This window comes from Mya arenaria, chromosome 12 (assembly GCF_026914265.1).
Source record: "Mya arenaria isolate MELC-2E11 chromosome 12, ASM2691426v1".
Classification (NCBI taxonomy): Eukaryota; Metazoa; Mollusca; class Bivalvia; order Myida; family Myidae; genus Mya; species Mya arenaria.
In genome coordinates, this window is record NC_069133.1 from 22,052,953 (window position 1) to 22,065,871 (window position 12,919).

Sequence of the window (12,919 nt, forward strand, 5' to 3'; positions counted from 1 at the left end):
ACAGGACCCTTGTCTCCACATCCAATGTCAAGGTCACAGTAAACGTCTGAATTATGTATGCTTTATTATAATTATAAGCCTTACTTATATGTATTCGTGTTCATGCCGTATATTTCTCATTCATGGTCAGATTTTATATTTATTTTGGAAGAAGTTACCACCAAAGCGTGGGGACGTGTTGTGCACAAGACCCTTGTCCATACCTTCACGGTCCAAGTTACAGCACCTTTTTGAACTTAGTATGTTTTACTATATAAGCCAAACTGAAAGAAGTATGTGTCCAGTTAATATAATTCTCATTCGTTGTCGGATTTAAAAATTATTTGGAATGAGTGAGCACCATAGTATGAGAAGGTGTCGCGCACAATATCCTTGTCGTAACCTTCGAGGTCAAGGTTTAGTTTATGGTTTGAAAACAGCGAAATCTAGCAAAGAAATTTCATATTTTAATGGAATTTCCAAATGTAGATACCTTTCTGTATTTAATGATGTTTCGTAATGTTTATAATGGTGACACCTTGAAGAATTACTATCATCGTTATGCAAGTTTTTGGACGAAACAGTCAATTAATCGTTGTCTAAAAGTATTTATAAATAGGTCTTTATTTCCTGCGCCGTGTGCAATTTAAATTTAGCCAAAACCGTAAGTAAATAACAATTCAAAGTAGTTTAATTTCAACAATAGCTTTATTTCAACTTACATTTAACATAGATTTACTTCAATTGTTAATCAAGATATCTCTATTTAATCTTACATACATTCAATAGCTTGATTTCAAATATAGCCTTATTTAAATTTGCATGCAAACTAGCGTTATTTCAGCTAACACCTAATATAGCTTTATTTCAACTTAGCATCTAATATAGCTAAATTTCAACTGTCAATCAATATGACCTTATTTCAACTTACATTCGATACAGTTTGGTTTCAACTTACATCACTAAAGGTTTATTTGAAATAACGTTCAATATAACTATATTTCATTTTTTATTCAATATAGTTTGGTTTCAACTTACATTCAGTAAAGCTTTACATGTATTTCAATATACATTTTGTATATATTTATTTCAACTTACATGCACTTTAGCTTTATATGTATTTAACTTAAATTCAATTTAGATTTGTTAAACTTACATTCATTTAAACTTTATTTAACTTACATTCAAGGTAGCTTTATTTAACTTACATTAAATTTAGATTTATTTAACTTACATTCAATTTAGATTTGTTCAACTTACATTCAATTTAGATTTATTTAACTTACATTCAATTTAGATTTATTTAACTTACATTCAATTTAGATTTATTTAAGTTACATTCAATTTAGATTTATTTAACTTGCATTCAATTTAGATTTATTTAACTCACATTCAATTTAGATTTATTTAACTTACATTCAATTTAGATTTATTTAACTTACATTCAATTTAGCTTTATTTAACTTACATTCAATTTAGATTTATTTAACTTACATTCAATTTAGCTTTATTTAACTTACATTCGGCATAGTTTGGTTTCAGCTACAGCTTTATTTAAAATTACATTCAATACATCTTTATGCCATCTTACATTTCATATGGCTTTAATTCAAATATAGCTTTACTTCAACTTACATTTAATACGGCTTTAATTCAAATATAGCTTTACTTCAACTTACATTTAATACGGCTTTAATTCAAATATAGCTTTACTTCAACTTACATTTAATAGGGCTTTAATTCAAATATAGCTTTACTTCAACTTACATTTAATAGGGCTTTATTCCAAATATGGCTTTATTTCAACTTATATTCAATACGGCCTTCATTCGAATACAGATCTTTGTCAAGTTACATGCAGTATAGCTTTTATTTCAAGTTATAATCAATATAGATTCTAACAGGTTTAAAAAAACATATAAAACATATTCACTTTTTTCACTACATGTATTTGAACGCACAGTCGGAGGTTTTGAATGCATCATAGACAAACTAATTACGAAACCATCCATAACACATTTTATACAACCACGCCACCATTTATCATTTTGTCAAAGAGGTGAAATGAAATTATTTCAAACATTTTTGTTATAATTCGTCTCTTTTTTCAATTCTGTACAATCCGTTTATTGTGAAATTCTATAAACAAAAATATATACATTTTAATATATATTTAAAATGAGTTGTTTAATATGCGTCACCGGAATGTTATGCTCATTGATTAATTGGACAACAGTACACACTTATTCATTATTGACATTTTGATTTATATCTGGTTATTTACAAAGAATAATACACAATTTCTTATGTCATAACAATTTATCATCATACACTTATATGGAGAACAAAACTTACCATGGTTGTTGTTTGTAGGTCGTCTGATTGTGCGTGTGTGTGTATGTGTGGCGGGCGGGGGGATGCGTGCGCGTGTGCGTGCGTGCGTTCGTGCGTGCGTGTGTGTGTTTATGTTTTAAGTCTTTGTATATTGATAAAACTTTGATGTTCGATGTCGTCGGCGTAGTCGACGGCTTGCTAAAACCGTGTTTTCGGTCGGGATAGAAAAAAACATTCGACACGAGGGCATGCGCCGCAGCCAGTAACCAGGCAGGCGAGTTTCCGGACCGGACAAACATCATTGATTTTTTTCTTGAATACGCTTAATATCCGTTTATGTAAAAATGCACAGAAAACGCATCTTAAGTACGTTTTCCAAAAAAGCCCGTCGGACGTTGTTTACTGAAGTCATGACGCGTGTTAATTTTAACCAATGTTGATGGAAATGGTGTTTTGACGATCATTTGTTTTCATTTTAAAATTAAAGTCTGGTATATTAATATATTTAATCGTGCTTCATTGAACTGCTATGATATTATAATTATTATCATACAGTAAAAGACATTAAAAATGGCGCGTTATTCGTGCCTGATGAAATTTTCCAGCACGCACAATTTCACCGGAAATGTCTATTCCTATGATAGGAAAGCTTCATTTATAAATATATACCTATAATAGGAAGAAATTCACATAAAACGTCACGTTTTTGCCAGTCCGCCATTACTCATATAACCGTTCAAGATATTCACATAAAACTTCACATTTTGGCAGTTGGCCATGACTCCTAAAACTGTTAAAGATATACACACAAAACTTCACATTTCTGCCATCGACAATATGCAGAGGTGCAGCAAGGCGCATAACTGTGGCATAGGTAATTAATGAGTTATCGCCCTTTTCGTGGAAAAAATGCAACAGACGAACGTTGTCGACCGTTAACTGTGCTCTTTTTTTAGCAAGGCGCATAACTCTTGCATTAAGAATAAATGAGTTATGCCCCTTTTCGAGAAAAAAACACAACAGACGAGCGATGACATTCGTTACTGAGCTCTTGTTTTATAAGCTTCTTTTATTATTACGGTGTAAATTATTTGCAAATGCGGATATAATAGTGTAATGAACTATAAACTCTGTATCTTCATTTTTAAAGATGATTTAATAAGGATAATAAAAAAAGTTGCCAAAACGTTCCATCTGTGAGATTGCAGCTTTAAGGAATATATTCGTATTAAAATTAACATTTAATGCTAAAAATGTTACATATTAAACATAAAATGATGGTTTAATTACTGAATTTAATCGACTGACTTGTCAATATTCATGATTTTGTGGAAATGTATTACTCAACATGCACTTATCCGATGAACCATGCAAAACATTCCACACATCTTTGTGATTGGCGTGTTTTATGCAAATATTAATGATTTTACGACATAAACGATGCCAAGATCTTGTTTCCAGTATTATATATTTCATCAAGATTCGGATTGACTTTTATTGCCTGTGGTCTGCGTACAAATAGCATTTTGATGATAAAAATACATTTATCATTATGAATATGTGATTCTGTTATCGTGTTCCGGCATTTTTAATGTTACAATTAAACCACTGACATTCACATAATTCAATCATTATACATTTCACGAGCCTCGTGTAAAGGAAATGTCCTCTTTTTGACTTAATTATAACTTGTACACTATGGTGGGTTATGTCGGCCAATAATAGCATACGTCAAATGGCGGGGCGATATTTCGACAATATGCCATATAGCGGGAGAATATACGCCATGTGCTGGGGCGAATATACTTGTCATTTGACACATTTTCTTATTTTCGACTCGCTACTTGACACATTTTTGTATTTCTTACCAGCCACATGACATAATTTCGTATTTTTGACTCGCCACCAGACATAATTTCGTATTTTTGACTCGCCACTCGACCTATTTGTGTATTTATGACCCGCCACCAATCTCATTAAAATCAGATCCCCAATACACGCTTCACGACGTTGCGCTATGTGATTTCGTGCACATGCTTATGAATATGCAAGTTATAAAGGTTAACTTGAGGTGACCTCTAACGTCATGTTCTCAGATCGTACATAACGTAATGAAATGAAGTGAACGTCACGATATGATTTTAATGAGATTGACCCGCCACATGATATAATTTCGCGTTTTTGACTCACCACTCGACATATTTGCGTATTTTTGACCCGCCAAATGACATAATTTCGTATTTTTGACTCGCCACTAGACATATTTGCGTATTTTTGACCCGCCACATGACATAATTTCGCGTTTTGACTCGCCATTAGACATATTTGCGTATTTTTGACGCGCCACATGACATAATTTCGTGTTTTGACTCGCCATTAGACATATTTGCGTATTTTTGACCCGCCACATGACATAATTTCGCATTTTTGACTCGCCACTCGACATATTTGCGTATTTTTGACGCTCCATATGACATAATTTCGTATTTTTGACTCGCCATTAGATATATTTGCGTATTTTTGACCCGCCACATGACATATTTTCGTATTTTTAACTCGCCACTAGACATATTTGCGTAATTTTGACCCGCCACCTGGCATGATTGCCTATTTTTTACCCGCCACATGGCATATTTTCATATTTTTTTACCCGCCTCATGGCATATTTTCGTATTTTCTAACCCGCCTCATGACATATTTTCGTTTTTTTGACCCGCCTTATGGCATATTTTCATATTTTTGACCCGTCACATGGCATATTTTTGTATTTTTTGACCCGCCTTAGGGCATATTTTCATATTTTTTGACCCGCCTCATGGCATATATTCATATATTTTTTTTACCCGCCTCATGGCATATTTTCGTATTTTTTGACCTGCCTCATGGCATATTTTCGTGTTTTTTTTTGACCCACCTCATGGCATATTTTCGTGTTTTTTTTACCCGTCACATGGCATATTTTAGTATTTTTGACCCGCCACATGGCATATTTTCATTTTTTTGGACCCGCCTTATGGCATATTTTCGTATTTTTGAACCGCCTCATGGCATATTTTCATATTATTTTTACCGCCTCATGGCAAATTTTCGTACTATTTGACCTGGCTCATGGCATATTTTTGTTTTTTTTTGACCCGCCTCATGGCATATTTTCGTATTTTTTTGGACCCACCACATGACATATTTTCGCATTTTTGACCTGCCAAATGGTATATTTTCGTATTTTTTTCGTATAAAAAATCAGCCAACAAAGTATCCTCATAATTAAACTGTATTTAAAAAGCACGATTTGCCACGTAATAATTATCGATTATGAATGTTTCAGTAATTTCAAATGCTATAACAAAACGGTAAATGATATCGTATAATTTATCCAACAACAAAACATGTACTAAAACGCACAAATGGCATTTTACAATAACAGACAGCTACAACTGCAGACGGACCGACAAAATACTTTCCGTGATATAATATAGAATCACTAATTTAGATTTCCTTTTCAAACACAATGACATGTATAAATTCTAAAAATAGTTTTAAGAGTTAACAAATTACATTCATATAAAATTGTATAAAATGTAAAAGTCATATAAACGTATCCATTCGGAGCTCCTCAGCCATTTTTATCGAAAACAACCTGTTGTTTTCGATAAAAATGGCCGAGGAGTTCCGAATGAAACGTATCGTTCAATCTCATTTTCAAACATCAGGTATACAACCTTGATTTACATAGTTTATGATTTATCCAGAAGGAACTCTTTGAGCGTTAAACGCTTTCAGTTCGTATAACATGATTATATTATATTTATTTTGTGTTTTTTTATTATTGTATACGATGTACACTTATCCATAAGACGTGTGGACAGCCTCGAGTTATTGGTGTGGGTTTTGTTTTGCGAAATCACGATGAAATTATTTGAACACTTTATTTCAATAACACAGTCAAAAGAAGTCGTTTGGCACTTTCAATGAAGTTGTTAAGTGTAACAAATATTCTTTGTTTACGTTTCCTCGACCTTCACTAATTTTATGCAGACGACCCATTTTTTTCGCCAGTTGACAGTTTGTTCTGACTGTTATATTTTTTTCTTCTTTCTGATAATTTTCAGCAGTTTCTTGCCCGAAGAAGACGAAAGGCGTAAATGAATCCAGACAAAAAAATCTGCATACATAATTATATATATATATATATATATATATATATATATATATATATATATATATATCTTTTTTAATCCCTACCAACCTAACTCCCTGTGTTTTGTCATTGAAATCGGAAACAAAATATTTATTTGTTTATGCTTTAACATATTAAAACTGTCACTTTTATTTAAGTATCTGCTATTGTTGTCCCTTCCCCTCGGCTTTGTGTCTTAATCCACATGAAACCCTCATACTGCAAAACCATTTTGCACACAGAAGTCACATGTTTCCCCTGTCTTAAAGTTTACGGGGGCACCTGTTCCTGTGGATGACCTTGACCTTGCTGAGCAGCTTCCTGACCTTGACCTTGTTGACCGGCCTCTTGACCTTGCGGGACGGCCTCCTGACCTTGCTGGGCGACTTCCTGGCCCTGTTGGGCGGCTTCCTGGCCTTGACCTTGTAGGCCGGCCTCTTGACCGTGAGGAGCGATCTCTTGTCCTTGACCTTGCTGAGCGGCCTCTTGACCTTGAGCTTGCGGTTGAACTTGTGTTGTAGGGGCAGGTGGTGCCTGGGTAGGCGGAGGACCGGTGTATACAACCCACTGAAATACGTCATACCCGTCAGCGTCCGTAAACTTATACTGTTTACCGTTGAGCATTCGTACGTCGCCCTCCATGGGAGCGGGTGTTGAGCCAGTATTCGGACCGCCGCCCTTATAAAGAGTTTCCATTATCTTTGGTGAAATAACTTTTCCGACCGCGGGCTGTGGACGTGCAAACATTCTGTTCCGGTTCCTTTGTCTCCCTAGCGGATGTTGACTGCGCTGACCTACAAGTTCACCTCGTCGTCTATGCAGCACATTGTGTCGCGGTTGTGGTCTCCCCACCCTGCCTGCGGGTATGACAGAGGCGGTCGGGCGGGGGTTTGGACGTGTAAGAACAGCCATACTGTGATGTATAGCTTTGCTGTTGCTAAGACTTTGCTGTGCCGGAGGAGTGGGCGCCTGTCGCATCTGTCTAAACTGTCTCTTTGGCCCCTGTTGATATGGTGGCTGTTGTTGCTGTTGATATGGTGGCTGTTGCTGCTGTGGTGGGGCAGGTTTCTGCGCTCGAGCACTTATCGTCGACCCCTGGATTGTCTTCAAGGAGGACGGGCTTCTAGCTTTACCAGTCAAAATATCACGAACACCTTTCAGTGAGTTCACCTGGTCTTGTAAAGCCTTTAGTTTATCTGGCGAAACGCTGCCTGGGTTTTGCAAAGCCACGGTGATTTGCTGTTTAACGCTGCTTATTTTTGCTTGAATTCTTTGCAGTCGTTCCGCAGCGGGTCCTTTCTTCGCCGAGCGAGTGCTGCTCTGTGTCGGTTGGACGTAAGGCTGTGCCGGTTGCTGCGGTGGCGGCTGCTCTGGAGGTGTCTGACCGTAATTACTTGGTGGAATCTCCTGTGGCGTATAAGCATTTGGTGGCTGTTGTTGCTTTGGAGGTGCCTGGCCGCCGAAATAACTGGGTGGGATCTGCTGTGGCGTATAAGCGGTCTGGGGTTGTTGTTGCTTTGGAGTTGACTGACCGATATTGTTTGGTGGAACCTGTTGTGGCGTATAAACAGTTTGGGGTTGCTGTTGCCACTGGTTTCCAGTCTGGTCTGGCGGCGACCATTGTTGTTGTTGTTGTGGCGCTGGTTGTGGTCCGCCTGCGGTTGGCTGAGGTTGTTGCTGCCACTGATTCTTTGGCGGTGTTTGCTGGTATTGCATGGGTTGCTGCTGTCCCGGAGGTCCCCACTGTTGCTTAGGCGGTTGCTGTGGTGGTTCTTGCTGTTGACCCCATTGCTGTTGTGGTGGTTTTTGTTGTGGCTGCTGTTGAGTTCCCCATTGTTGCTGTGTTTGTTGTGAAGGCGTCCACTGCTGGTATTGTTGAGTTGGTTGTTGTGTTGGCTGTTGCTGCTGCTGCTGATATTGTGCTGACTGCTGCTGCTGATACTGCGTTGGCTGCTGCTGTTGCTGCTGCTGCTGATATTGCGGGGGCGGGGTCGACCATTGTTGTTGATTACCTTGCGTTTGCGGCGCATTCCAGTTTTGTGTTTTGGTACCTGTGGCCTGATTCCATTGCTGCTTTGTCGGTGGAGGTCCCTTTACAATGGGAGGTTGGTTCCACGCAGGAGCTGCAGCAGCTGCAGCAGCGGCTGGTTCTTGTCCCCATTGCCCTTGCTGTGTCGTCTGTTGTGCTCCGATTGTATTGGTATAAGAGGGATTTGGACTTCCTTGCCCTTGTTGCTGCCAACCCCATTCATTTTGTGCAGATTTGGCGGCAGCCCCAGCTCCCGGTTGTTTCGTTTGTTGCTGCTGTTGCCAGGGCGGTTGAGCTGCAACCCCTTGCTGACCAGTTCCTTGATTTCCTTGAGGTGCTGCGTTCAAATTGTGTTGGGAATACCACGCTTTCAAAGCAGCCTGACCCCACGGACCTCCAGGTGCGGCTGCAGTTTCAGCACCAACCTGCTGCTGTTGGGCCATCTGTCCATATTGATCCCATTGGCCCTGACCTCCAGCACCAGTTACACCGGCAGCACCTTGACCCGTTCCGCCCTGAGCTGCGCCACCGGCCATCTGTATATATTGATCCCACTGTCCCTGACCACCAGCAGCACCTTGATCAACACCGGTTTGGCCGACCAAGCCCTTACCCGCTCCGCCCTGAGCTGCACCACCGGCCATCTGTCCATATTGATCCCACTGTCCCTGACCACCAGCAGCACCTTGACCAACACCGGTTTGGCCGACCAAGCCATTACCCGCTCCGCCCTGAGCTGCACCACCGGCCATCTGTCCATATTGATCCCACTGTCCCTGACCACCAGCAGCACCTTGACCAACACCGGTTTGGCCGATCATGCCCTGACCAGTACCACCCTGAGCAGCGCCACCGGCCATCTGTCCATATTGATCCCACTGGCCTTGGTCACCAGCACCAGCTTGACCAGCAACACCTTGACCAACACCGGCTTGGCCAACCAAGCCCTGACCCGTTCCACCCTGAGCAGCGCCACCGCCTTGCCTCCTTCCACCCTTCCCGCGATGCCCCTGTTGTCTGTTTCGCTGTCGTCGACCCTTTGCAGGGGTTTTTGGAGGGGCAGCTGTTTCCGGGGCTGGCTCAGGCCCGGGAGTCACTTGCAAGTATTCATCCACCAGATACTGCAGACTAGCTGCCTCTCCCTTCAGTTGACCGCCCGACATTTGTATAAGTCTGTCAATACGTTGCCGTTCTGGGCTGTTTTTCGGCATTTCCGACATAGCCTCCGCCATCTGTTCATCCGCGAGAGTCATTTGGGCGTCTGCGGCTGCTGGTTCCGGCGCGGCCACGGCAGTTGGCGGGTTGGCAGGGTAGACATCCGCTCCCGCCCCAATGCCTCCGCCAAACGGGTCTGGGGGGTACCCGAATAAGTCCAATCCGCCGCCACCTCCCATTCCAAACATGTCATGGAACTGGCTTACGGCGCTGTTGGCCAGCAGGAACAACGCCAGAACCGTCCTTGTGTGCGCTGTCATCGTGGGCGCACCTGAAAGTATGAAGGCTAATAGAAGTAAATCGAATACAGTTTTCGTCCGCATGTTATCTGCCTCTTATGCATGCTTATTTCCGATGTCATTTTTCGGTATTTCTTTTTCAAATGCAGCACTTGAAACACGTGGGCAGTTTGTGCTGTTCTGTTCGTGTGATGTCAAATATAATAAGTAATTTAACTCGGATTTTAAGGTCATTGCCATCACAAAAATTAAAGATATTAAATTGCATTATTAATTGATTTTGTGTGTTATATTTATATTGATCATCGGCGAGATACTGCGAGATACTGCTAAAATGACGCTAAAAATGTCCATGAAACGTTTTCATATTTTAGTAAATTGCTCTTTCTTTTTCCCCCAATTATATCTTTCAAGAAACACTCGACACTTTCTTTAAAAGATTCCTCAAATAGTAAACTACTCTTTGGAGCATAAAAAAGCCAGGCTTCCTGTTTGTTAACTACTTAAATTTGTAACGATAATAATATATTATTAAATGTGAATGTATTAATTCATTATTATAATAAGCCATTGTCAACGCACAATACAATGTTCTTACTGCACAGATTATTCAGCTAAAATGACACATATTATAACTTATATAACTTAAAAATCAACTTTCGACGTTACCTTTTAAGAATACTGTAGGAACTAAACTATACAGTGAATGTCTTAAGACTTTTATAAACACGAATCAAAACAACAGTGGATGCTTAGTGGCTGAATTTTCTTCAATGAAATTACGGTCACGATGTGTCCCAACTCCTCATAACTTACGCCACAATACACAATGACTGTAATTGTTAAGTTGCCAGTCTGCTAAATGTATACAGTCAACCAAATAAAACTGTCACCACAGTCGCCTTTCTCGCATTAGATTTATTGTATTATTCATATGTCCATACTTTGTGAATATATTTCAAGAAAATAGTTGACGAAACAGAAATATCACAATTTACGCATGCTTAGCATATCCGCGTACGTGCCCGGTCGCGTATAAACAAAAAATGTTCATTTTGTTCGTATTTTTTGAAAACCACGATTACAATGTTAGCGATGAACTTGGAACTTGGACAATAAAGATTCTTTCGAAATCTGTGTTTATTGCTTCATGTCAAATTAAAATAATGCTCTTGGTGTTGTTTCTTGATTTGATATAATTCATTTCAAAATTTATCTGACATTCATGCTTTCTGTGTATTAAAAGCTCATACTTGCCATAATTATGTGTTAATGTTTTATATTTTTGGACAAAGGTGTCAAACTCAGAAAATAAGAACAGTTGCATGTGTAAAAGACATATTTAAAATAGTTCGTATTGAACTGCATTGGTTTTTTTTTTTACTTTTTTAAGTATAATTTGAAGAGCGCTTACGGAAATAAAACTATTAAATTAATAACATATAAAAATAAATTATATACAATTAAGTTCAGTACAGGGCTGGTGTTCAATATTGATCTTAATTGGATCTAAGGACGATGTAGCTAATCGGATTACTTGTAATTACTAACTGACCAATAGCGTGAATGAACGCAATGATGTATGACCATAATATTAACTTAAGTTGAATATTGAATACCACGCCGGATCCTCCTTTTAGAACACCAAAACGGATAATAAAACACACACGGATACACTTTGTAGCTTATGTATATTCCCTTTTTCTGAAATTGGGTCGCAAACAAAGGTAATCGCCACATGGATTGGCTATCAAATTTGAGTTATACTAAAAAACACACTATCATATCTATACAAAAAACCGGATTATTGTTTGTTTTAGTGCAAAATCGTAATGTATTTCTCTGAGTGAGCATCAGATCTATATTTCACGAGAGGCGTAGTAGCCACGAGTAAAATATTTACTTTTGGTCTTCACGATGCCTTAGTATACAAAATGAAAAAAAAAAATGCAAACGTTAAGTCATTTCGGAAATGACGTTTTTGAAATCGTGTCCCAGCCCTGTGTGCGCTGAGGTTTGATTTCGAATTGAGACCGGGCTAAAATTGCAAAACCGTGACTAATATATATTTTTTTTTCAATGTTTGAAGCAATGGAAAATCATTTTTATTTCACTTATAAATCTCTTTAAAACACCGGAAAGCATATAACAATATTGTGTGTTTTTTTGTCATTTCCCATTTCTTCTCGAGTAAGTCACAAATTTACTAACCAATCAATTTGACGGACACTTTTAGTATAACCCAGACGTTAAATAGTGTTATGGGCATATAATGATCTTTCTCGTCAATCAACTATTCGAAATAACGTTTTTCCAAGTCGAAAAAACTTCATTCGAATTGCTGATTACGTGAAACTTCGATGAAATACAAATATCAGTTGCACAATTTGCACATGTATAAGCTTATGTCATTTACGTTCTAATAAAAAAATACTAAAGATGCAATTTGGCGTTTTTTTTTGGTTATAAAGAGAATTGGTTCATACGCAAAAGCGCGAAAAAAGTATATTGTAAACATACGAATGAAACTTTCACAGATAACATCATAACGTTGATCTTATAAGATAAAAAAAATAAAACTTAAAATAGCTTACCTGTTATCGTTTAAAGAAAATCCAAGCGAGTTCAAGTTACATTGGCGAATTTTCCGCATCCACTTCGGGCCACTGAATGGTAAGTGACAGGCCGATGACAATCCGTCATAACTCACTTTTGTATGCTGCTCATGCTATTTTTAACCAACATTAAAAGGCAGACTTTGTCAGGCGGTATAAAATGTACATGTAACTCCTTCTGGACATATTACGACTGTCAGCTTTACGGGAGTAATTGACCACATACTCTCCTTTTAACGAGATCGTGTAAGTGGTTCTGCTGATGCATTCTTGTTTCTGAGTTCGAATTAATTAATATATCATTGTGTCACGGTGCAGCTCGAGTTATGCG

General features: G+C 38.4%; 1 protein-coding gene across 1 annotated transcript; it reads right to left on the reverse strand.

The window, feature by feature from the left end:
• Positions 1-6,509: 6,509 nt before the first annotated feature.
• On the reverse strand, positions 6,510-12,692 carry LOC128212489 (uncharacterized). Its single transcript, XM_052917971.1, has 2 exons — positions 12,568-12,692; positions 6,510-10,005 (listed from the first exon to the last, which is right to left on the reverse strand). The coding sequence occupies exon 2, from the start codon at positions 9,992-9,994 to the stop codon at positions 6,761-6,763; it is 3,234 nt and encodes a 1,077-aa protein (XP_052773931.1). The 5' UTR covers positions 9,995-10,005; positions 12,568-12,692; the 3' UTR covers positions 6,510-6,760.
• Between the last annotated feature and the right edge of the window lie 227 nt (positions 12,693-12,919).

What these genes read in the sequence shown, in the direction of transcription:
- LOC128212489 (XM_052917971.1), bottom strand. Translation starts at nt 9,994, where the DNA reads ATGACAGCGCACACAAGGACGGTTCTGGCGTTGTTCCTGCTGGCCAAC.